The 24,146-nt window shown below is 35.3% G+C and overlaps 1 protein-coding gene across 4 annotated transcripts in view; it reads left to right on the top strand.

Annotated features, from left to right (window-relative positions):
- The window catches only part of htt (huntingtin), a 61,228-nt gene that overhangs the window by 551 nt on the left and 36,531 nt on the right, over positions 1-24,146 (top strand). For 3 of the 4 annotated variants that reach the window (XM_048196803.1, XM_048196802.1, XM_048196801.1), the window contains exons 2-30: positions 2,074-2,157; positions 3,108-3,228; positions 3,334-3,393; positions 5,025-5,104; positions 5,274-5,412; positions 6,775-6,916; positions 7,010-7,188; positions 8,343-8,547; positions 10,313-10,357; positions 10,557-10,634; positions 12,094-12,461; positions 13,628-13,751; positions 13,876-13,994; positions 14,119-14,230; positions 14,379-14,516; positions 15,173-15,331; positions 15,417-15,514; positions 15,637-15,776; positions 15,932-15,995; positions 16,470-16,570; positions 16,659-16,805; positions 17,305-17,425; positions 19,770-19,915; positions 20,089-20,240; positions 20,557-20,759; positions 20,847-20,973; positions 21,108-21,232; positions 23,820-23,930; positions 24,034-24,111. In XM_048196803.1, coding sequence (XP_048052760.1) covers positions 2,074-2,157; positions 3,108-3,228; positions 3,334-3,393; positions 5,025-5,104; positions 5,274-5,412; positions 6,775-6,916; positions 7,010-7,188; positions 8,343-8,547; positions 10,313-10,357; positions 10,557-10,634; positions 12,094-12,461; positions 13,628-13,751; positions 13,876-13,994; positions 14,119-14,230; positions 14,379-14,516; positions 15,173-15,331; positions 15,417-15,514; positions 15,637-15,776; positions 15,932-15,995; positions 16,470-16,570; positions 16,659-16,805; positions 17,305-17,425; positions 19,770-19,915; positions 20,089-20,240; positions 20,557-20,759; positions 20,847-20,973; positions 21,108-21,232; positions 23,820-23,930; positions 24,034-24,111 — 3,766 coding nt within the window. The remainder of the gene's footprint in view (positions 1-2,073; positions 2,158-3,107; positions 3,229-3,333; positions 3,394-5,024; positions 5,105-5,273; positions 5,413-6,774; positions 6,917-7,009; positions 7,189-8,342; positions 8,548-10,312; positions 10,358-10,556; positions 10,635-12,093; positions 12,462-13,627; positions 13,752-13,875; positions 13,995-14,118; positions 14,231-14,378; positions 14,517-15,172; positions 15,332-15,416; positions 15,515-15,636; positions 15,777-15,931; positions 15,996-16,469; positions 16,571-16,658; positions 16,806-17,304; positions 17,426-19,769; positions 19,916-20,088; positions 20,241-20,556; positions 20,760-20,846; positions 20,974-21,107; positions 21,233-23,819; positions 23,931-24,033; positions 24,112-24,146) is intronic. The other variant, XM_048196804.1, reaches the window with a different exon arrangement.

Raw genomic sequence — 24,146 nt, 5'->3', positions numbered from 1 at the left:
TTTTCTCTTGTAAGACTGATTGTTGTTGTTGTTGTTGTTGTTGTCTTGGGTTTGAAAATCACATGATGCTCAACACGTAGAAGTGTCACACAGCCTTTTAATAGATGCTGCACTGATTTCGAGATAAACAGTGCGCACTCCTTTAAAAAAACGCAGGAAAAATGCTATTGTGTATAAAGAAACCATGAAATAGCTCCGTAATTCTTGAGTGCTGGTACAAAACAAGATACTGGAAAATGTTTATATTATTTATCTTGTATGAAGCTGTCAGTCTGTGATTGAATGCAGCCCTTTTGATTTTTCCATCTTCTTGTCTGTCACTCATTATGAGTCAGCTCCCCAAAAACATGACACATATTTATTATATGCATTGACAAATCTAACATTTACATCAGTTTTCATCAAATTACAATATTTTGTGCATCACGCATGTATTAAATGTAAGAGCCATTTTAATTTTCTGGTGTTGCTACTAGCGTTTAAATTGAATATACAGTCAAACCAAAAAATATTCAGATATTTTTTATATTTTTGATATATAGTTCATTTAAATAAAGTAAACTGTGACATATTTTACCCAAACATTCTTCATACAGTGGACTACTAGTTAAATTGATAAAAATTTGCAGCCAAAAATTATTCAGACACTTTGACCTGACCATGTTTTGCTTAAGTGTTATCTGACATAATTAAGATTATTTTTTTCTGACACAGATTAACTCTGAGATCTTGTCATATTTTATTAAACTATAGTGAATAGACTGTAATAATGAATGAAATGTTCAAGGTGTCTGAATAAATTTTGGTTTGACTGTATATATTTTAATTTTTGTGAAGTGTTGAATTATATAGTGTTAGTACAGTTGGTTTTGAAGTATTGAGTATTAATATGATGTTGTAATTCTGATAAAGAGAAAATCAAATGAAGAGCATTTTAGTGATCATCTCTAGTTCATTTCTATGGAAGCCCGTTTCCTCCACTAAATGAAAAAATAAAAACAGCAATTGCGACTTTATATCTTGCAATTCTGACTTTATATCACGCAATTGCGACTTTATATCTCGCAATTCTGACATATCACGCAATTGCGACTTTATATCTCAGAATTGTGACTTTATAACTCACAATTGTGAGAAAGAAGTCGGAATTGTGAGAAAAAAGTCAGAATTGTGAGAAAAAAGTCAGAATTGTGAGATATAAACTTGCAATTGTGAGATAAAAGTCAGAATTCTGAGTCGCAATTACAATTTTTTTTCTATTTAGTGGCGGAAACGACATACATTTCCATACATTTCAAAGTGGAAATGCAATTTTAAATTTTTATACTATATTTCGAAGCATATTAAACACACTGTAAATAACTAACTTTGAAAAGTTATTGGATGGGAATTATTTGTAAATAAATGGAGTGATTTCTTCATTTAGGATTTAGGCCTTTGGATGGTTCACTTTGCTTTGATCAGCACTGAGCATTTGCTAATTAATGAGAATTAATAAATTATTGTTCTATTAATAAGACAGATTTACATTATTCTAGATAAAACAACCCAAGATAAACTGTTACTATTTTGGATGCTAAGAGTAGCCAAGTGATCACACGTCAAGTAGTGTAATAGATGACCTATTATATTATTTTTTTAAGGTTGAACGCTCATCTAGTTGTTTGTGTTTAAGTAAATTCAGATTTGTTGTGGATCACCACCAGTGAACAGTGATGTTATATGTGCTGCTATGTTAGCAAGATTACATTAACCTAATGGATTTAGAAAAATACAACTATTTGGCCCAACATAATATACTCACTTTCATATTATTGTCCCATTTTCAGGCCAATTGATTCTGTTTGTTGAGTTGCATATTATATCTGTGCTGAAGACGTTGTGTTTACATTGAAATTTCACAGGGATTTAATGAATAATACTAAGCTAATTACTGTTCATCTCTCAAAATGATCTGTTTTATCTTGTAGACAAATAGTGATTCAAATAATGTGCTCACATTATTCATGAAATGTTCTTATTCATTTCATTTTGTTTTTATGACTTCCACAGTAACACTGTGTTTTCTTACAGAAAAAAAGACCTTGCTACAACCAAAAAGGACAGAGTGACTCATTGCCTGACGATATGTGAAAACATCGTGGCACAGTCGCTGAGGTATGCAACAGTCAATGGACGGGCACGTCAGATTAAGGATAATCAGATTTGGTCACATCTTATGAGTCATTTGCAAAAGCCTATTGATGCTGAGGCTAGGTCGGCATTTTTCACCTTTAGAATGCAAATTCAGTGAAGGTATTCAAGATGAAAAATCCTCATTTATCACAGGTCACCTAGCAAAGTTTGATGTGAATGCCAGCAGTTTTCAAAGTCCAGTTCTTTCAGCTTGAATACACTTAAAGAATAAATCTTTTTGGTAAAAACCGGCAAACAGCAAAAAGTATTAGATTATTTTATACTTTTAAAAAGCCAAAACAGAAATCTTAAACAACGAATACATCTCTTTTACCTGCCACTTTAGATGTTTTGAAATGTGTATGCATTAGATCTTCTCAGAAAGCTTGTTCACAATTTTATTTATTCATAGAAAATTAGACTTCTGTTAACTTTTTTGGCTTTACTGGCCATGCTACGCTCTGTACTCAATACAAGAGCTGGAGCTGGAGCATCCTCAACAGTACGTCATATGTGCAGAATGTAGGGAGTCCATTATTCATGTTGCTGCATCAGACTCAAGGGGTCTTTAGCCACATCCTATCCTTGTTTTTCATCTAGCATTTCCCTTCTTTTGCCAGACAGTATTGCACAACTGCTTTTCTCTTGGAGTTGTCAGTGTTTATTTGAGGGTAAATGGGGTGATAGTTACAGCTGTTGTAGATGTACAGAGGAATAGATCACATTCAGATGTGTATTCTCTCCCTCCTCTCTCCCATAATAAACTCAATCAAATGGCCAAGACAAATAACCTTTGTCAGGACCTAATGTACATAATGACCATATTTTATCCAGGCAATTGCTAATTGCAGAGCTTTAGCCCATCATTTTTTTCACACTAGTATTGTTAGCCGTATGTGTAATGTATGTTATTGCTCTGACTTTGTTATTAGGACATCTCCAGAGTTCCAGAAACTGCTTGGAATTGCTATGGAAATGTTCTTGCTGTGCAGCGACGACAAGGAGTCTGACGTCAGGATGGTGGCAGATGAGTGCCTAAACAAAATCATCAAAGTATGTCATGTATAGTTTATTTGTCATATGCATTCATTTGGATGATGATTGTAGTGATGTTTGTGTTTCATTGTAAATGTAATTTCTTTTTGTTTTTCTTTACAGGCATTGATGGATTCCAACTTGCCTAGACTGCAGCTTGAACTGTACAAAGAGATTAAAAAGGTGAATCAGATGATTGCATTCTCTTTTTGGGATTTGGATGTATTTTCACCGGGAACAAAATTTTGTCTGGGTTTTTTTTTAGGGATGCGCCGAAATGTTAGTCGCAAAAAATTATGGCATTTTTGGTTTTTGGCTGAAAATATGAGCAGAAAATATATGCCGTCCAAATTTATTGTGTTACTTTTAATAAAAGTGTGGTTGTTTTATTTTATTGGCTCGTATTTTTTAAATTTAGTATCATTAAAATGATTAAATTTCATTTCAAGTCTAATATGAATAAAATTATACAAAAAAAGGCTAATTTAAAATAAGAAATAAAATATTTAAAAAAAGTTTTTGGTTTTGGCCCAGATTTTTCATTTTGGTGCATCCCTACATTTTTTTTCTTCTTTCTTTTTTTTTTTTTAAAAAAACACTTTTTTATGTATATATTTTATATATAGTTTTTTAAAATATATATGTCAGCCAAAAAATGTTTTTGACCAATGGGATAAGACCTTGAGGACTGTTTGTATGAAACTGGCATTCCAGGACATTTTCCCGCTGCTTGACTGTCTGAGCACAAGGAATATATTGTATTATTGATTATATTTTCTGTTGCAGTTATATGAATTCAATTTTTGTTATGCTCTTGGTGTGAATAGGTAATTTGCCTGTGTTTCATTGTGCTGTTTTGTTTAGCTCTTGGTACAAACAATCCTTTATTGCTGTTTTTAAAATGTTACACAAATTGGAGGTCAAAAGTTTGGAATATTTTTGAAAGAAGTGTCTTATGCTTACCAGAGCTGCATTTATTTTAATGAAAAACACAATGAACACAGTAATATTGTGAAATACTATTACAATTGAAAATAACTGATTTCTATTTGAACATATTTTGAAATGTAATTTATTCATGTGATGGCAAAGATGATTTTCAGCAGTCATTACTCCAGTCTTCAGTGTCACATGATCCTTCAGAACTCAAGAAACATTTCCTGTTATGATAAATGTTGTTTACAAACAGTTGCGCTGCTTCCACATATTACTGTTTAATCCGTGATACACTACAATTTAAAAGTTTTTTTTAAATATATAGAAAATAAACTTTTTCAACAAGGACATATTAAATTGATTCAAATGACAGTAAAGACATTTTTAATGTTACAAAAGGTTACTACTTTCTGTTCATCAAATAATCCTGAAAAATGTATCGCAGTTTCTACAAAAATATTAAGCAGCAAAAACTGTTTTCAACATTGATAATAATAAGAACCAGTGAACCATTATTAATAATTGAGCACTAAATCAGCATATGAAAATTATTTATGAGGCATCACGTGACACTGGAGTAATGATGCTGAAAATTCAGCTTTGCCATCACAGGAATAAATTACATTTTTAAATATAGTCAAATAGAAAACATTTCTTTTAAATTGTAATCATTTTTCATAATATTACTGTTTTTACTGTTTTTGATCAAATAAATTCAGCCTTGGTGATCAGAAGAGACTTCATTCAAAAACATTGAAAACTTAGTATTTCAAACTTTATCATTATCAGAGTAGACTTCATAGGCACAGTTTTTTTTTCTCCATAATGACATGTACAAATCACTAACAGAGCATTACTCTGTCTGTCTGTTGTCACAGAATGCTGCCTCTCGGAGTCTGCGGGCAGCCCTGTGGAGGTTTGCTGAGCTTGCTCACCTGGTGCGTCCACAGAAATGCAGGTATGCTTATTGACTTAAAGTCAATTACTTCCATTGGTCTGTTTAGAAATAAGTGAAACTGCTCCTGGGTAAGTGATTACACAGTGAAATTCAGATTTAGAATAAGCTGTGACATACAAACATAAATGAATGAATCCTCAGCCTCTCTTATCTTTCTTTTTTTTCTCAGGCCGTACCTTGTGAATCTGCTGCCATGTCTGACACGGATCACAAAACGTCAGGAAGAGACTGTGCAGGAAACTCTTTCTTCTTCAATTCCTAAAATCATGTCTGCCCTTGGACACTTCGCCAATGACGGAGAGATCAAGGTATTTACTGCAGCCCATGAGTTCAGTGCTAATGAAATATTGTGCTAGATTTTAAAAAATTCAAAGGAAACCACTGTAACCTAAGCCAATAATGTGTTTTTGGTTTATTCAAAAGTTTGTCAAAGTAAAAGGTTTCCAAAGAACACATCACCTGATTTTTCAGGTGGAAATGTACCTTGACTCAAAAGTCACACCGCAGCAATATAAGCCATTCGGGATGCCCTCATAAATTTGACATGTCAGTTATATTCCCCTGGCCTGAATTCTGTGATTTGGCACTTCAGTGCGGGATTTCCCTCACCGTTATCTTCTCTCGCTGTCTGAAGCCGTGAATGCGCAGTGGTGACATCATCCTCTCAATGTGGAATGTGACTCAGTCAGACTTGATTTAATTATCCATGAGCCTCCTCTCCTTCACATCAGTAGGAGACAGAAAGTGTCTGTTCACTTGCCAAGAACACATTCACATTTAAAGATGGGACATTTGTCATTTTAGTGCTGTGTTCGATGTTTAAATCCACCTACAGTCATAAATACTCGTTTCACATGCAAGGACAAGTGAAGGTCCTTGGGAAGACAGGAAACAAAGACAAATTAATTTGTGTAGCTACTTCATGAGGGCTTAAACGGTTAACTACAGTTTAAAAATGATACAGAATACACAACCATTTAAAGGTTTGGGGTAAGATTTTTAAATGTTTTTGAAAGTTGATCAAAAATACAGTAAAACAGTAATATTAAGTATTATTTAAATGTATTATTACTGTTCATTATCATAAATAAACCAACAAACAAACAATGTTTTCTATTTTCTTATTTTTTTTTAAATGTAATATATTCCTGTGACGGTAAAGCTGAATTTTCAGCATCATTACTCCAGTCTTCAGTGTCACATGATCCTTCAGAAATCATAATACGTTGATTTTTATTATTATCAATATTGAAAACAGTTGTGCTGCTTAATATTTGTTATTTATGAAAACCATAATACACTTTTTCAGGATTCTTTGATGAATAGAAACTTCAAAAGAACAGCATTTATTTGAAATAGAAATCTTTTGTAAGTTTATAAATGTATTTACTGTCTCTGTTGATTAATTTAATTAATCCTTGCTGAATAAATGTATTATTTTTTTTAAAGCATGTTGCTAAACTTCTCATGTCATTTTCTTAGAAAATGCTTGAAACAACTAAGCTATAATTAGTACAGTATTAATAATATATAAAACAATATTATAATTAATAAAGCAGCTTAATATGATTTCAGAAATGTATGATTTCACTTTGTTTAAATTACTCTTATTCAAATGAGGTCATTTTTAATGTGGCACTTATGATTTCACCCTGTGAATGTGTATTTAGATGCTGCTGAAGGCTTTTGTTGCCAATCTGAAGTCTAGTTCTCCCACTATTCGCCGAACAGCGGCCAGCTCGGCTGTCAGTGTGTGTCAGCACTCACGCAGAACACACTACTTCTACACCTGGCTCCTCAACGTGCTTCTCGGTAGGACGCCCACACACTGGACAAACAAACTTCGGCAAAACAGTGCGCTTCAAATGTCTTCATTCTGCTGCCTGTTTTCTTTCTCTCTCTCAGGTTTGGTGGTGCCAGTGGATGAGGAACATTCCAGTCACCTGATTCTGGGTGTATTACTGACGTTGCGCTACCTAATGCCTCTTCTTCAGCAGCAGGCTCCTAACACTAGCCTGAAGGGCAGCTTTGGGCTTGTTCGTAAAGAGGCCGATGTCACCCCTGCACCTGAGCAACTCATTCAGGTACCAGTTCTGATAAAGTTCATTGTATCTTTGTGATTTAACTTTTTTATGGAAAACGTAATTTTCCTGAATCAGCTTTAACCACTTATTGAAATCCATATACTACTGTTCAAAAGTTTGGGGCCTGTGAGATTTTTTTTTTTAAATGTTTCTGGAAGAAGTCTCTTATGCTCACCAAGGCTGTATTTCTTTGATCTAAAATACAGTAGAAACGGTAGCACTTTACAATAATGTTTCATTAGTTAACTACTTTAGTTAACATGAACTAAGAATTAACAATATCATATCATAAACAGCATTTATTAATCTTAGTTAATGTTAATTTCAACATTTACTAATTACATTATTGTATTTGTTAGCATTAGTTTATGCACTGTGAACTAACATGAACAATCAATGAACAACAGTATTTTTATTAACTAACGTTAACAAATATTAATAAATACTGTAACAAAAGTATTGCTCATGGTTTATTCATGTTAGTTAATACATTAACTAATGTTAACAAATGAGACCCTGATTGTAAAGTGTTACCGCAGTAATCAATCTAGTATGCTGATTTGTTGCTCAAGAAACATTTCCTATATTATAAATTTATAATCTATTATTACATAAAAATAGTTGCACTGCTTATATTTTTATTGAAACCATGATACATATTTTTTTCAGGATTCTTTGCTGAATAGAAATAGAAAGCTTTTGTAACAGCGTACAAGTCTCACTTTTGGATCAATTTAATGCATACTTGATGAATAAAAGTTCTTCAGAAATCATGTTTGTAATAATGTCATAACATGACCACCCATATTTTATATATCATGCCCATTCAGTAACTTAGCAGGGGTGCCGTTACTTTTTTCACATGCAAAATGGTTAGTCAATCATGACATTTACATATTAACATTTTTAAAGGTGCAATAGCAAAAGCACACTTTTTAATTGCAAGGGTTTATAGAGAAGGTGAAAATGGTTATGTAACTAAATTCCAAGGGGGAAATGTTATGAATGTAATGATGTCTTCAAGTTGTACAGATCTTTTTTCAGTTTTCAGATCTTGTTGTTTTATTATGTTGGTCTATGCGTGTTGGAGTGATTCATTGTGTGTTGCTCACTGTGTATTTGTGCACATCTAAAGTCTATTCTTGGGTTCTTAGGTCTATGAACTGACCCTGCACTACACACAGCACTGGGATCATAATGTGGTGACGGCATCTTTGGAGCTTCTTCAGCAGATGTTTCGCACTCCTCCCCCTGAACTCCTGAACGCGCTCATCACATGTGGCAAAATCACACACACCAGCGTCTTCAGAGAAGAGACAGAGTGCCGTGCACGCAGTGGCAGCATCCTCGAGCTTATTGGTGAATATATCGCTATCTGCAATATAGCCTGTTGTGTTGCTTCTATTAGTGGTCATGCCACAATCGTTTGGTCAGTCGTCTTTGTTACACTGTGGAAAAACATCTTGTAAGAAAAGCATCTTGTGCATTGATTATACAAGGGACTTTAATAAGTAGAAGTTGACCAGTATTGGATTTTGTTTATACTAATATCTAAGATTGGAAAACAAGGCCGATAACCAATTAATAGGCCAGTAGTCTTTAAAGGGTTAGTTCACCCAAAAATGATTTACTCACCCTCATGCTGTTCCACACCCGTAAGACCTTCGTTAATCTTCGGAATGCAAATTGATATATTTTTTTTTAAATATGATGGCTTCGTGAGGCCTTCATAGGGAGCAATGACATTTCCTCTCTCAATATCCATAAAGGTACTTAAAACATATTTAAATCAGTTCATGTGAGTACAGTGGTTCAATATTAATATTATTAAGCGACGAGAATATTTTTGGTGCACCAAAAAAACCCCAAAATAACGACTTATATAGTGATGGCCGATTTCAAAACACTGCTTCAGGAAGCTTCAGGGCACAAATGAATCAGCATGTCGAATCAGCGGTTCGGAGCGCCATAGTCACGTGATTTCAGCCGTTGGCGGTTTGACACACAATCCGAATCATGATTCATAACGCTGATTCATTTGTGCTCCAAGCTTCCTGAAGCAGTGTTTTGAAATCGGCCATCACTAAGTAAGTCGTTATTTTGTTTTTTTGCCACACCAAAAATATTCTCGTCGCTTTGTAATATTAATATTGAACCACTGTACTCACATAAACTGATTTAAATATGTTTTTAGTAGGCTACCTTTATGGATCTTGAGAGAGGAAATGTCATTGCTGGCTATGAAGGCCTCACTGAGCCATCGGATATCAACAAAAATATCTTAATTTGTGTTCCGAAGATGAACGGCATGAGTAATAAATGACATTATTTTCATTTTTGGATGAACTAACCCTTTAAAAATTAATAATATGAAAGAAATCTTTCCATTTCACAAAAAATGTTACTTAATTTTACAATGTTGACTTAATCATGAGAAATTTTGTAAATATTATATATTATAAAATAGCTAAGCTGACAACTGACACACTTTTTTTTTTTTTTTTATTCTGTTGTCATATGATTTATATAAATAATGTACAAAAAAGAGAGGAAAAGGGATAGAACAATAAAATGAACTCAATTTGTTTTGAAATGTTTTCTTATAAAATTGTACATGTTGTATATCCTTGTGCCCTCACATGAATGTTACCGTGCTCACATTTTAAATGTATATGTTTTACCTTGCTCGCATACATAACATTTACTACATAAACTTTATTTTGAAAGAACAGCACAGTGGAACGTGGAGCAATTAAAAACTATTACTATTGCATCGGTGTTTACTGATAACTGATAGATCAGTGCAGATTAATTGGTAAAAATGATATAAACAATTTATCTGAAGTTGTTGAATTGTTAAAGTTTTCTTTTTTCAGTTGAATTGATAGTTTAGCTGGTCAAGTTACTCACTAATAACAACTCTTAAAATTCAGCTCTAAATATTTCCCACACTGCTTATTGATATTTTCTATCCTTTTGATAACTAATCGTTAATCTGTATCCTTCTAATCTGTATTTTTCACCATGCATGTGCTTTTCATTCTCTGCTTATTCCTTCCTCTAACCCTCAAAATGAATTTTTGGGCTTTTTCTGCTCTCTTCGCTTCCTGTTTCCTGCATACAGCCGGTGGGTCAACATGCAGTCCTCTCCTCCTCAGGAAGCAGAAAGGTGACTTCTTGTCTGCCCTTCTTTTGCCTCTAACCTACTGACATATTTCTGGGCTGTCTGTGGCATGTTAGAGAACTTTAGTAGTTAGTGAATGTGTGCTTAGAGTTTTAGGCTGTTAACGAAAGTTAGAATAGTGTTTGAAATAGAAATATATTTATTGTATTGTTATGATATGCCTTGTATGTTGTGCTTGTCTTAGGTAAGCTGTTGTCGGGTGAAGAAGAGGGTTTGGAGGATGACCCTGAGAGGGCAGAGGTCACCACTGGATCCTTCACTGGTAAGTTGAGGAGAGGTGTGCTGTTTCTCCTGACGGATGAAAGAATCGTTGTTTTGTGGTTTAAAATCCCATAAATTAATCTAAAGGAGGGACCAGAGCCATATTTAGGAAGCTGAATATCATATACTACTGTTCAAAAGTTTGGGGTCAGTAAGATTACCTTTTTTTAACAAAATTAATACTTCTTTCAGCAAGGATGCATTAAATGGATCAAAAGTGACAGTAAAGGCATTTATAATGTTACAAAAGGCTTCCGTTTCAAATGAATGCTGTTGTTTTGAACGTTCTATTCATCAAAGAATACAGAACAAATGTATCAAGGTTTCCATAAAAACACACAGCTTCACATACCAAAAGTGCAAACATACAGAGAGGTGAGCTTCAATAGCACGCCACCCAATTGATTCCTCTTTCGCATCTCCTTGCTCTTGAGCGAACACATAAACACGAAATTATTGAAAGTATTCTCGTGAACACAGTTATGTCTTAAGTGAATTTAAACCTTTGAGAAAGAAATCGGATGTATATCGTTATACTGGATCCGTGCATTAAGTCTTAAAGTGATAGCAGCCTGTAAATACCTGCCGCTGTCTGTATGATTAAAGGGTTAGTTCACCCAAAAATGAAATTTCTGTCATTGAGTACTCACCCTCATGTCGTTTCGCACCCGTAAGAGGGTGAGTAATTAATGACAGAAATTTCATTTTTGGGTGAACTAATCCTTTAATGTTAATCAAGCAACAAAACACAGCTTTAATAAAGATTCATCTATATTCATTTTATACAGTGAACAACATTATAGTTCAATTATTACATTTATGTACCTGAATTCTACCTTACTTTATTTGTCACTTTGTTATATTGTATTTATCTGTGCTTGTAATTTGTTCACTTGCACTCTAAGTAATAAATGAAAAGCAAAGTTACACACCCCCCCGCATTTTTAAATTTTTTTCCGAAAAATGATCCGATCTGTGACTCAAAAAACATTATATGATCTGCGATATGAACCGTGAGTTTGTGATCCGTTGCACCACTAATAATAAGAAATGTTTGTTGAGCAAGGATCATGTGACACTGAAGACTGGAATAATGATGCTGAAATTTGGAAAGTTTTGCCATCAAAAGAATATAATGTATTTTAAAATATAATAAAATAGAAAGCAGTTATTTTATACTGTGATAATATTTTCACAATATTTAATTTTTCTGATTTTTAATCTTATAAATGCAGCCTTGATGCGCATACAAGATTTTTTTTTGAAAGAGATTAAAAATCTTACTGACCCCAGATGAGCACCCAGATGAGCATCCTAACAAAATTGAATTTTGCATTCTTCATAAAATGTGAAAATCTAGTAATATTCAATTGCACACACTCATTGGATTCAAACAAATACATTACTTGTATTGTATGGCAAGAATAATACATTGTTTTACTTTTTCACATTTTTCTAAGCCTCGGTCGGTGGCGATAGCTCCAGTGAAGCTCCCTCATCATCAGGCGTTTCGTCTCTTGGCACATCTGACATCATCACAGAGCAGCCACGGTCCTCCCAGCATGCCTTGCAGCCAGGGGACTCAGTGGACCTGAGTGCATCAGAGCAGGGTGTAGGGCCTGATACTCCAGATGAGGAAGATGAGGAGGACATGCTAAGCCGCAGCTCAAGCGGGGGCGCTGGGGTCGTCAGCACGTCTGGCGACTTAATAACCGATGTCAACCAGATGTCAGTGGGAGCCGCGTCATCGTCGCCCCCTAGTGACAGTTCCCAGACGACTACGGAGGGGCCGGACTCCGCCGTGACGCCTTCAGACTGCGCCGAGCTCGTAAGTGTCACCAGCACCAGCAGGCGCTATCGGAACTATTCACCACCTTCCCCAACTCCCACAGAAGGGCCGGACACACACTCCGAAAGCGAGTCGTCTATCTACAGGCCATCCTCTTCCTCCTCCTCTACCTCGTCTTCTTCTTCCACCTTTTCTGCCATCTCTTCCTCTAGCAGTAGTGACCAGGTCAGCAGAGGACAAGGGGTTATTGTTACTCTTCCCCGCCCCTGATAGAACTCCGCCCTTATTTGCCCCGCCCCCACATGCACGACCTCTCTCCTGAGGTGTTCAAACGCCTTTTATTTACCTCATTCTGGACCAATGATTAAAAACCAAGTCCCAACAACCGTGACACTGATGTCAGATCAGTTTTAAGGGCTTAATTTTTAGTTATTGTTAACGAAAATGGTAATTAAAGCTGAAATAGAATAAAATGTGAATATTAAATTATTAAAAAAAACTTAAATGGAAATTAGATATGTTGCTTTGGCTACTTACTGAAATAAATTATTTCAAGTTGAAGTATTACAATAAACTAAAACTGAAATAAAAGTTAATTAAATAGAAGTATTTAAAGAAAACAAAAACTAATAAAAAAAAAACACATTAAATTACTAAAGCTTTAGCTAAAATGAAGATAAAAATGCAAAATATAAAATTAAAAGGTTATTCAGAATATGAATAAATACTAAAATAGTTTATAAATGATACTAAAATAACACTGGATTGAATTTTCTGTTTCCCTGCCACAGGCCACACTCTCCTTTCAGTCAAATTTATAATAACTATAACTTTATAACCACTTTATAAATGAATAACTAATGAATCAGTCATTAAGTGCAACTGACAGTAGAGTAACACAGTACTTTTGGTTTTTGTGAGGCCCAAAATTGTCTTGACATGCATATGATTATGCTTTGACCAAACAATATTTGTTTCTAAAAGTTCCTCAAAGTGAATCTGCATGTTCGACTGTTTATTTGTGTACTTTTGCATGAATGAGTTGCTGTGAATGTTTTCTTGTTTGTGAGTTTTTTATATTTTTTAAATTGTTTATATATTTATTTTTTAGTGTTTATATATTTATTTTTATTGTTTATATATGTGTATATATGTTTTCATATATATATATATATATATGAACTGTATATTTGTGTGATATGTAGGTGCTGGACGGCAGTGAGAGTCAGTACTCAGGGATGCAGATCGGCACACTGCAGGATGAAGAAGAGGAGGGTGCAGCTCCACAACCTGATAAACCTCCAGAGCCTTTCTCTCAGTCGGCACTGGGTACATATACTCACTTGTACACTTGCTCAGTAATACACCCTGCTCTGACAGTCTTATCTTGGGCGGGAAGTGCACATGTTTATTAGTCATCCTTTTGGCTCACAGTTCTGTGTTATGTCACCAGCTTTAAGTAAGCCCCATCTTCTGGAGGGAAAAGGTCACAACAGGCAATCATCTGACAGCAGTGTGGATCGATTCATACCAAAGGAAGAGGTTCTGGAACCTGCAGAACTTGACAACAAGGTAAACACGCACATAGTCTTTATAAAGGCCAAAAAAAATAATGTTGTCCTCACAAGTTCTTACAGACATCTAATAGTTAATCTGCACAATCTGACAATATTTTGTATATGTTCTGTGTGTTTAGCCATCTAAGATTAAAGGAGATATTGGTCACTATACTGACCCAAAGGAAGAGCCTCTGGTGCACTGTGTCCGGCTGTTGGCTGCCTCCTTCCTGCTCACCGGCCAAAGAAATGGTGAGAAACAAGGCTACAGTTGCACATGAATTCTCATGTGTTGGTTAACTCTGTATTGTCACAATAGCATACAAGGCTCTTGGGTGTTATTGCTTGCTCCTACATTAAAGTGTGTTCATTAAATATTAAATGTGTGTGTATGACTTAGGGCTGGTTCCTGATAATGAGGTGCGTGTGAGCGTTAAGGCGTTAGCCGTTAGCTGTGTGGGGGCAGCAGCAGCTCTTCTACCTGAAGCCTTCTTTAACCTACTCTACCTGCAGCCACTAGATGGACAACAACCAGATGGTGAGTGAGAAATACACTGACCATGATCCTGTTCATCCATTTTTTGTTTTGTCTTGTATTTTTTAACTTTGTTTTGTTTTTCTTTTGTTTTGACATCTATTTTGGTTGTTTCTTTTGACATCTATTTAGTTTTTTTGACATCTTTTTTGTTTTGACATCTTTTTTGTTTCATTCAAAATATTTTGTTTTGTCTTGACATCTGTGTTTTGTTTTCTTTTTTGACATCTATTTTTGTGTTTTGTGACATCTGTTTAGTTTTGACATCTTTCTTTTGTTTTGTCTTGACATTTAGTTTTTTGACATCTGTTTTGTTTTGACATTTATTTAGTTTTTTTTTAACGTTTTGTTTTGTCTTGATCTGTTTGTTTTTACATCTATTTTGTTTTGTCTTGACATCTGTATGTTGTTTTCTTTTGTTTTGACATCTATTTTTGCTTTGACATCTGTTTTTATGTTTTGACATCAGTTTGGTTTTGTTTTTTTACATATTTTTCTGTTTTGTTTTGACATCTATTTTTTTGTTGTTTTGTCTTTTTGTGTTAGTTTAGTGTCTATTTTGTTTTGTTTTCATTTTCTTGTCTTTTTTTTTTTTTTAAATATATTAAAAGTTAAAAAAAACAAGCTATGTACATAAGTTGTTGTGTTTATGTTAACAGAGCAACAGTACATCAGTGATATACTGCAATACATTGAACATGGAGATCCTCAGATCAGAGGAGCCACCGCCATCCTGTGTGGGGCTTTAATCCAAGCCATCCAGCTCAAGACACGCTACAACACGGAGATATGGCTGTCCCAAATCCACTGTGTCACAGGTGAGAACTACAAGCTACAGCTCGATCAAATGATTCACACAATCTAAGGCCTGTCTTCACATTCTCTGCCTTTCTGTTTTCTCAGGTAACTCTGTGACAATCGAAAACTTTGTTCCTCTGCTGCAGCGAAGTCTAAAAGATGAATCTTCAGTCACGTGTAAAATGGCCTGTGCTGCTGTTAGGGTGAGAATATACATTTACCATGTCGCTCGTATCATTTTCAAACATGTAAATAATGCTAGTTTATGCTTGTCTGTCAGTTTTGGAAGATTATAATAATACTGAGTGTGTTTACTCAACCACAGCACTGTATCATGGCGTTGTGTAATGGCAGTCTCAGTGAACTTGGCCTGCAGCTGCTCATTGATCTGATGACCCTGAAGGACTGCTCTTATTGGCTGGTTCGCACTGAGCTCTTAGAGACGCTTTCTGAGATAGATTTCCGGTGAGGGTACACAAACTTTACTTGTATTTGAATAAATTTCAAAGCACATTTTGATAAAATCATTTATTAGGCACATCTATGCATAATGATTGTATAACTGCTGAACTTTGTGAAAAATCACAAACATCTAAATGATAAGTTTCTGTGTTTGTCAGGTTAATAAGTTTTTTGGAGAGAAAAACTGAGAAGTTGCACAAAGGAGAGCATCACTACACTGGGGTATGTCATCTCTTTCTCTCTTTTCTCAATTTAAGATGAAGGATTCATTTGTCATGTTTTTTTAATCAAGTACTAAATAATGATGATAATAATGGTCATCATTTACTCACTTTATGCTGTTCTTATGACTTTCTTTTGTGGAACACAAGGATTCATTTTTGAAAAATATACTGGTCACTTTTTTTAGACAATATCATCACAAAACATTATCTAACACACTTTGCACCATATAAAAATGCTACATTTAATAATTCACAGCTCATCTTTTTCTAAACAATTTACATGATGATATATATGCAGTTCAGCATAAATATGCCTTTACCTGAGATGTAAAATGAACTTCCTAAACATGTTTTTTGTAATGAATAATATTTCATTTATATTTTATAACATATATTTATAATATATTTTACAGAATGAGAAATATAATTAATATTTAATTAATATAAAATTTTATTATTTTTATATTATCAGTTGTTGAGGCTACAGGACAGAGTTCTGAATGATGTTGTGCTTTATCTACTGGGCGATGATGACCCACGTGTGAGACATGTGGCAGCAAACACCATCGGCAGGTATTCACACGTTTAATCCTTGACTGATCATCTCCTGACTACACATCACAAATCTCACACTCTGATTTTGATCGATCTCTCTCCTCAGGTTGGTGCCCAGGTTGTTCTATGACTGTGACCAGGCTCAGACAGACCCAGTTGTGGCTATAGCACGAGATCAGAGCAGTGTGTACTTGCAGCTGCTGATGCACGAGACCCAGCCTCCATCACAGTTTACTGTCAGCACTATCACACGGTACACTATAGCCATACTCCATTTACATGACACCAGTGTTGTGTTTAATTAGTGTTTAACTGGCAGCTTTCATTTGTTTTAAAACTGTTATTCAGCAGTGGTGCATTAAATAGATCAAAAGTGACAATAAAGAAATGTATAATGTTACAAAAGATTTCTATTTCAAATAAACGCGGTTCTTTTGAACTTTCTATTCATCGAAGAATCATGAAAAAATGTATTATGGTTTCCACAAACATATTAAGCAACACAACTGTTTTCGACAATAGTATATAGTTATCGAGCAGATATATTAAAATAAAAAACTGTTGTTTTAAATTGTAATAATATTTCACAATATTACTATTTTTACTGTATTTTTGATCAAATAAATGCAGTCTTAGTGAGCATATGAGACTTCTTTCAAAAGCATTACTGACTTAACTTACCATTCCCAAACTTTTGAATGGAAGTATACTTGGCTTTAATCTTCTTCTTTATATGATGTGTTTTGCTGCAGAACATACCGTGGCTACAATCTGTGCCAGAACGCGCCGGATGTTACCATAGAGAACAACCTATCTCGGGTCATCACTGCCATCTCCCATGCCCTCACCTCCTCCACTTCCAGAGCCATGACTGTGAGTGCCTCAACTCTGACCCAGTGCTTCCCACACATAGACTTTACTATACTTGGAAACACATTTTTGCTTTTATTATTTTATTATCCTCTTACACTTTTGTATCCATCCGAGATAATGAAACCATCCACGATTGATTAACTAGTGGAAAATCTCCCCTCTCCCTACGTGTTTCGTACCTGCTCGTTCTGTGTGCGCGAGAACTGTTTACTCCTGCTGACATTCCCACGTGCGCTGCAGAGACTCGGTGGATATTTCACAAAGACAGGGTTCGCGTTCACAAAGACTCATTCTACAGGCTTGTGCAACAGCGCTTCAAACTGCAATGAAGTGATTCTCAATCAATGAAGAGCGCACATTTATGCCAAGCGATTGCTAATGAACTCGAGTTGATGAATTATGACAATTTCTACATTATGGCCTTCATATAATATGTTTAGACGTTTGTTAGAATGCATATTTTATCACTCTCATCTGAAGGATCAGCCCGCAATAGTATAGACATTTCAAAATAAGAATCCCGGTGTATTTCGGGCTTGTTTATAATTAGTCACACGCCAAGCTTTTTTCTTCTTCTGGGCGTTATTGGTATCTTGGTTAAACAATAAATCTTATTTAATTTGATTTCCATTTAAAGGTGCCCAAGAATGCTTTTTCACAAGATGTAATATAAGTCTAAGGTGTCTCCTGAATGTGTCTGTGAAGTTTCAGCTCAAAATACCCCATAGATTTTTTTAAATTAATTTTTTTAACTGCCTATTTTGGGGCATCATTAACTATGCACTGATTTTTTTCAGCGCGCCGCCCCTTTAATTTGCGTGCTCCCTGCCACACGAGCTCTCGATTATATTACAGCACATTTACAAAGTTCACACAGCTAATATAACCCTCAAATGGATCTTTACAAAATGTTCGTCATGCATGCTGTATGCATGCTTCGAATTATGTGAGTAAAATATTTATTTTGATGTTTATATTTGATTCTCTATGAGTTTGATAGTGCTCCGTGGCTAACGGCTAATGCTACACTGTTGGAGAGATTTATAAAGAATGAAGTTGTGTTTATGAATTATACAGACTGCAAGTGTTTAAAAATGAAAATAGCGACGGCTCTCTTGTCTCCGTGAATACAGTAAGAAACGATGGTAACTTTAACCTCATTTAACAGTACATTAGCAACATGCTAACGAAACATTTAGATAGACAGTTTACAAATATCAGTAAAAAATATCATGCTATCATGGATCATGTCAGTTATTATTGCTCCATTTGCCATTTTCACTGTTGTTCTTGCTTGCTTACCTAGTCTGATGATTCACCTGTGCAGATCCAGACGTTACTGGCTGCCCTTGTCTAATGCCTTTCATAATGTTGGGAACATGGGCTGGCATATGCAAATATTGGGGCGTACACCCCGACTGTTACGTAACAGTCGGTGTTATGTTGAGATCCGCGTGTTTTCCGGAAGTCTTTTAAACAAATGAGATTTACATAAGAAAGAGAAAGCAATGCCGTTTGAAACTCAATGTATGTCATTTCCATGTACTGAACTCTTGTTATTCAACTATGCCAAGATAAATTCAAATTTTGAATCTAGGGCACCTTTAATTAGTAATACATTTTTGTAGTCTCAGTTTGGGATGCTCCCCCACAGGAAGAAAAGACTAAGAACATTATTTGACACATATTATTCAATATATAAATTTTACTAGTATCAGTAAAATCTGTGTCCCATTCACTGAGAGAAACACTGTATGACAAAGCAAGGAGAACTGTACCATTTAATTGCTACAATTTTGCATTATTTACAATGCATAATAATGCATGTTATTAGTATTTAATTAAATGTAATAGTAGCCTATGTAATTTAAATTAATTTCAATAAATAAAAATATTGTTAAAAATCACACATTATTTGTTGTTTGTCACATTTAGTAGACCTTTTTGTGCCGCGGATAATAGGAGGATTTTCCACCCTGCTACCACCGCACGTATATTTCAAACCTGTAGGAAGCACTGCTGACCTTTTAAGTAAAATTAATTTAAAGGCCACACTTTGTTTTATATTACTTTTTTGAAGCATCTCTAAATACCAAGACTCAACAGAGGTGTTGTTTTTTAGAGGATCATAACTTATTTTTCTTGTTTGTAATTTTGTCTTGAGGTATCACTTTTTTTCCCCAACATACTATAACAAAACAAGACAGAAAAAATGTATAATAACGAAAGGCCTCTGTGGGCTTCCTTGGTTGTAAATTTGGTGTTGCAGAAATAACTTTATGTATTATGAGTGGTCTTATTTGAACCCAATGTCTAATCTCATGACTTAATGTCATCTCTCCAGTTTGGCTGTTGTGAGGCTCTGTACCTTTTGTCCAGCACCTTCCCAGTGTGCACCTGGAGCACAGGCTGGCACTGTGGCTTTGTGAGCTCTTCTGTCTTTCATCTCAACCGCTCCAGCCAGTACCGCAGCCGAGGACGCTCCTTTAGGTACACACTCACAAAATAATCTGAAGCTTAGAGCAATAACGTCTTCCTTCTGGACCAAGAATAAAACCTGTGTCAGGATTTGATACAAAGAGTATAAAGTCAAGCTCCATTGGTAATGTGTTTGATCCATCTGTTTCACTGTGCAAAGGTGTAAATGTGCTCTTTTTCTTTAGTCTGTCTCAGTCTGGAAGTAGTGAAGAGGTGCGCAGGTCTCTGACGGTTGGCGTGGCCGGTATGGTTTTGTCTCTCCTCTCCTCTGCTTGGTTTCCTCTTGATCTCTCCGCCCATCAGGCTGCTCTTCTACTGGCTGGAAACCTTCTTGCGGGTACAAACTCTTTTAGATTAGATTGGCCACAGTTTAACCCACCTGGGCTGTTTTAAAATAATCACACTTTGGCTGTTGATAGTCATTTTTGAGAAGTGCAACTTTTTTTGTTTAATGAAAACTTTTTTTAACAATAAAAAAAAAGTAATCAAGTTTTGAACCACACTGATTAAGAAAACTTAATTTTTATTAAATAAACAAAAATTAAATCTTTAAAAAATTAGCAAGCAGCCTAGGAGGGTTAAGTATGATTCTATTCCGTTCATCCAATGCTAATAGATTTAAATTTAAAATGGTTTTTTGCTTGTTTTTGAAGCTATTGCACCAAAGTGCATGAAGAGCCCATGGGCCGGTGAGGAGGAAACTAACCCCGCCCCCTCTAAGGTGGAGGAGCCGTGGCCTGCCCTTAATGACCGTTCTCTGGTTGTTATGGTGGAGCAACTGTTCTCGCACCTGCTAAAGATCCTAAACATCTGCGCCCATGTGCTGGATGACACACCTCCAGGCCCTGCAGTCAAGGTAAAAATGCATTCAATGCAATGTACAACGTAATACTTTCTCACTATATTTAAAAGCTTAATTATTTCTGTTAATCCTTTCTGCCAGGCTACTTTACCCTCATTGGCCAACACTCCCTCTCTCAGTCCAATCAGACGGAAGGGTAAAGAGAAGGAGATGACGGAGCCAAGCAACACCCCCATGAGCCCAAAGAAAGGAGGAGAGACCAACACAGGTACAGTCACACCTACAGAGACACCTGTTGACCATACAGATGAGTAATATTGCTTTGAGTAAAATAGGTCTCGTTGTGTTGTTCATTATTTATTTGTTGAATATTTACGGGTGTCTTTCACTGTTTTCTTACAGGCAGAGCAGCAGACAGCACAGCAACGGCAGCGGTTAACAAGTCCACCACTATGGGCAGCTTTTATCACCTTCCTCCTTATCTGAAGCTTTATGATGCACTGAGAGCTACACACGCTAACTACAAAGTAAGTCTGCAGTCATTAGCATTTTGATTTTTGTCTTTTATATATACTAATGCTCAAAAGTTTGGGGTCAGTAAGATTTTTTTTTTTCTTTTTATAAGAATTGAAGACTTTTATTTAGCAAGTATACATTAATTGATCAAAAGTGACAGTGAAGACATTTTATAATGTTACAAAAGATTTCTAAACTCAGCAAAAAAAGAAACGTCCTTTTTCCAGGGTACTGTATTTTAAAGATAATTTTGTAAAGTCCAAATAAGCTTTACAGATCTATATTGGAAAGTATTTAAACAACGTTTTTCATGCTTGAACCATAAACAATGATTGGACATGCATCTGTGGAACAGTCCTTAAGACACTAACAGTTTACAGGTGGTAGACAATTAAGGCCACAGTTCCAGTAACTAAGGACATTAAAAGAGACTTTTCTACTGACTCCAAAAAACGCAAGGAGAAAGATGCCCAGGGTCCTTGGTCACCTTTGTGAACATATGTGACCAAAGCAATAAACTGCAATGTCTGTAATGTAAGATGCCTGGAAGGACGGCTGATCATTCTTGCTCTGCCAAACAAGTGTAACCATGTGACCATGTAACCATTTGTTCAGGTACTCATTATTCCATTTCTGTTCATCAAGAGTCTTCAGTTTATGTCTCAGTTGTTGAATCTTTTTCTGTTCATACAAATATTTACACATAATAAGAAATTTGCTGGAAAAAAGCAGTTGAACGTGGAAGAATGTTTCTTTTTTTTGCTGAGTATATTTAACATAAATGCTGTTCTTTTGATCTTTCTATTTATCTTGGAAAAAAAGTGTATCATGGTTTCCACATAAATATTATGAAGCACAACTGTTTTCAACATTGACAATAATGAGAAGTGTTTCTTGAGCAGCAAATCAACATATTAGACTGATTTCTGAAGGATCATGTGACACAAGACTGGAGTAATGATGCTGAAAATTTAGCTTTGCATCACATTACGTTTTAAACTATATTAAAATGAAAAAACATTATTTTAATTGATTATAAATTGTTTTTTTTATTGCATTTTTGATCAAATAAAGCTTGGTGAGCATGTGAGACTTTTGACCGACCTCAAACTTTTGAACGGTAGTATGTTTTCAGTTAGCACTAACTGGGGCCTGTACCATGAAGCCAGATTAGCTGGCTAGCGAGGTAAGTTTCAGATTAGTTTGCGCCAATCCTGGGTTTTAGGTACCATGAAAGTGACTTGGCTTTTAGCTGTGTTCATCACACTAGTAACTTGCGCTCCACAGCTAACCTGCTCCAGGGCAGGTTTTGTTCTGGGTAAGAGATCTTAAACTGAAATTGGACCAATCAGATGTGAGCGAAGTGACACTGACACATCCAACGCAATAAAGTCAATCTCCCAGTTTCTCTTCATCCAAATTAAAGGTCACTATATTGTAAAAACAAATATTTAACAATGAAATTGTCTGGCTTTAATGATAATTACAAATATTTTATGATTTATATATGATTTATATAATTATTATATGATCTATATTATTATTCATCCATTACACACAAGCAATTTTAGTTTAGTTTTTTTAGTTTAAATTAATAATAATATATACAGATCATATGTAATATAAGCTTTAGAATCAATAGATAACTCTTTAAAAATGACTACATGTAACTTTACATGTCTGAATCTCTATCGCTAAATATTATCAACTATGTAAACTAACTTCACAAATTTCACTTGCATCAGTAGAGCAAGTTAATTTATTTCATGGACAATTATTTTCTTTAGTGTAAATGCATTTAAATTCTTTATTTTCTTCAATCTGTTAACCTTTAGCAAAAGAGTTTTGAATCGTGCTCTCTCTCTCGCGATAAGTGAATCACGGTTTCTCTGTTGCAAGGCATGTGATTGGCTGTTTGCCACTGATGTCACGCATTCATGTGCATGCGCTCCACAAACTCGGGTTCAAAGCCTGAGTTGACAGAGAAATCTGATGATCAGCATCATGGTACCAACAAAGCCGGATTGGAGAGGTTTGGTTGGTCCCACTTTATATTAAGTGGCCTTAACTACTATGTACTTACATCAAAAAATAAGTACAATGTACTTATTGGGTTAATATTGAATTGCAAAACACTTTTGCAGCTGTTGAGGTGGGATACGGGTAAGGTGAGGGAAAGCTTTGGTGGTATGGGTAGGTTTAAGGGTAGGGGTAAGGGTTAAGGGATGGGTCAATAGTGTAATTACAGAAAGTAATTACAGATGTAATTACATGCAGGTGTTTTTAAAATATAAGTACAATGTAAAAACATGTATGTACACAATAAGTGCATTGTATCAAATCATTAATTTAAATGTAAGTACATAGTAGTTAAGGCCACTTAATATAAAGTGGGTCCGTTTGGTTTTGTCGACTTTTGTCCTATAACCCTGAGTTTGTTCAACTACCATCATGGTACAAGCCCCTGGTTAAGAGAAGTCTTAGGAAGAGATATCACAATAACATGCTTTGCTTTTTATCTCATTCCGAGTACTCAATTCAAAATGTCCATCCCTACTCTATTCATCTGGCTTATAATTTTTGTTTTCTTTTTCCAAGGTCACATTAGACCTTCACAACACCAATGAGAAGTTTGGGGGTTTCCTGAGATCAGCGCTTGATGTCCTTTCACAGCTGCTTGAGTTGGCCACCCTGCATGATATTGGCAAAGTATGACGTCAAAGCCTAATTCCATCTTGTCGATAAGCAAAGTGCGATATCTGAGCAGAATCCATATTAAGAACAAACTTTCGCCCTGTATTTATCTGTCTAGTGTGTTGAAGAGATCCTGGGCTACCTTAAGTCCTGTTTCTCACGGGAACCTACTATGGCCACCGTGTGTGTTCAGCAGGTTAGACGTGCACATTTCTAACTCCAGTGTTTTAA

Source organism: Megalobrama amblycephala, linkage group LG7, assembly GCF_018812025.1.
Source record: "Megalobrama amblycephala isolate DHTTF-2021 linkage group LG7, ASM1881202v1, whole genome shotgun sequence".
Taxonomy (NCBI): domain Eukaryota; kingdom Metazoa; phylum Chordata; class Actinopteri; order Cypriniformes; family Xenocyprididae; genus Megalobrama; species Megalobrama amblycephala.
The sequence above is the reverse complement of the archived record's forward strand: the minus strand, read 5'-3'. Positions and strand labels throughout refer to the sequence as shown.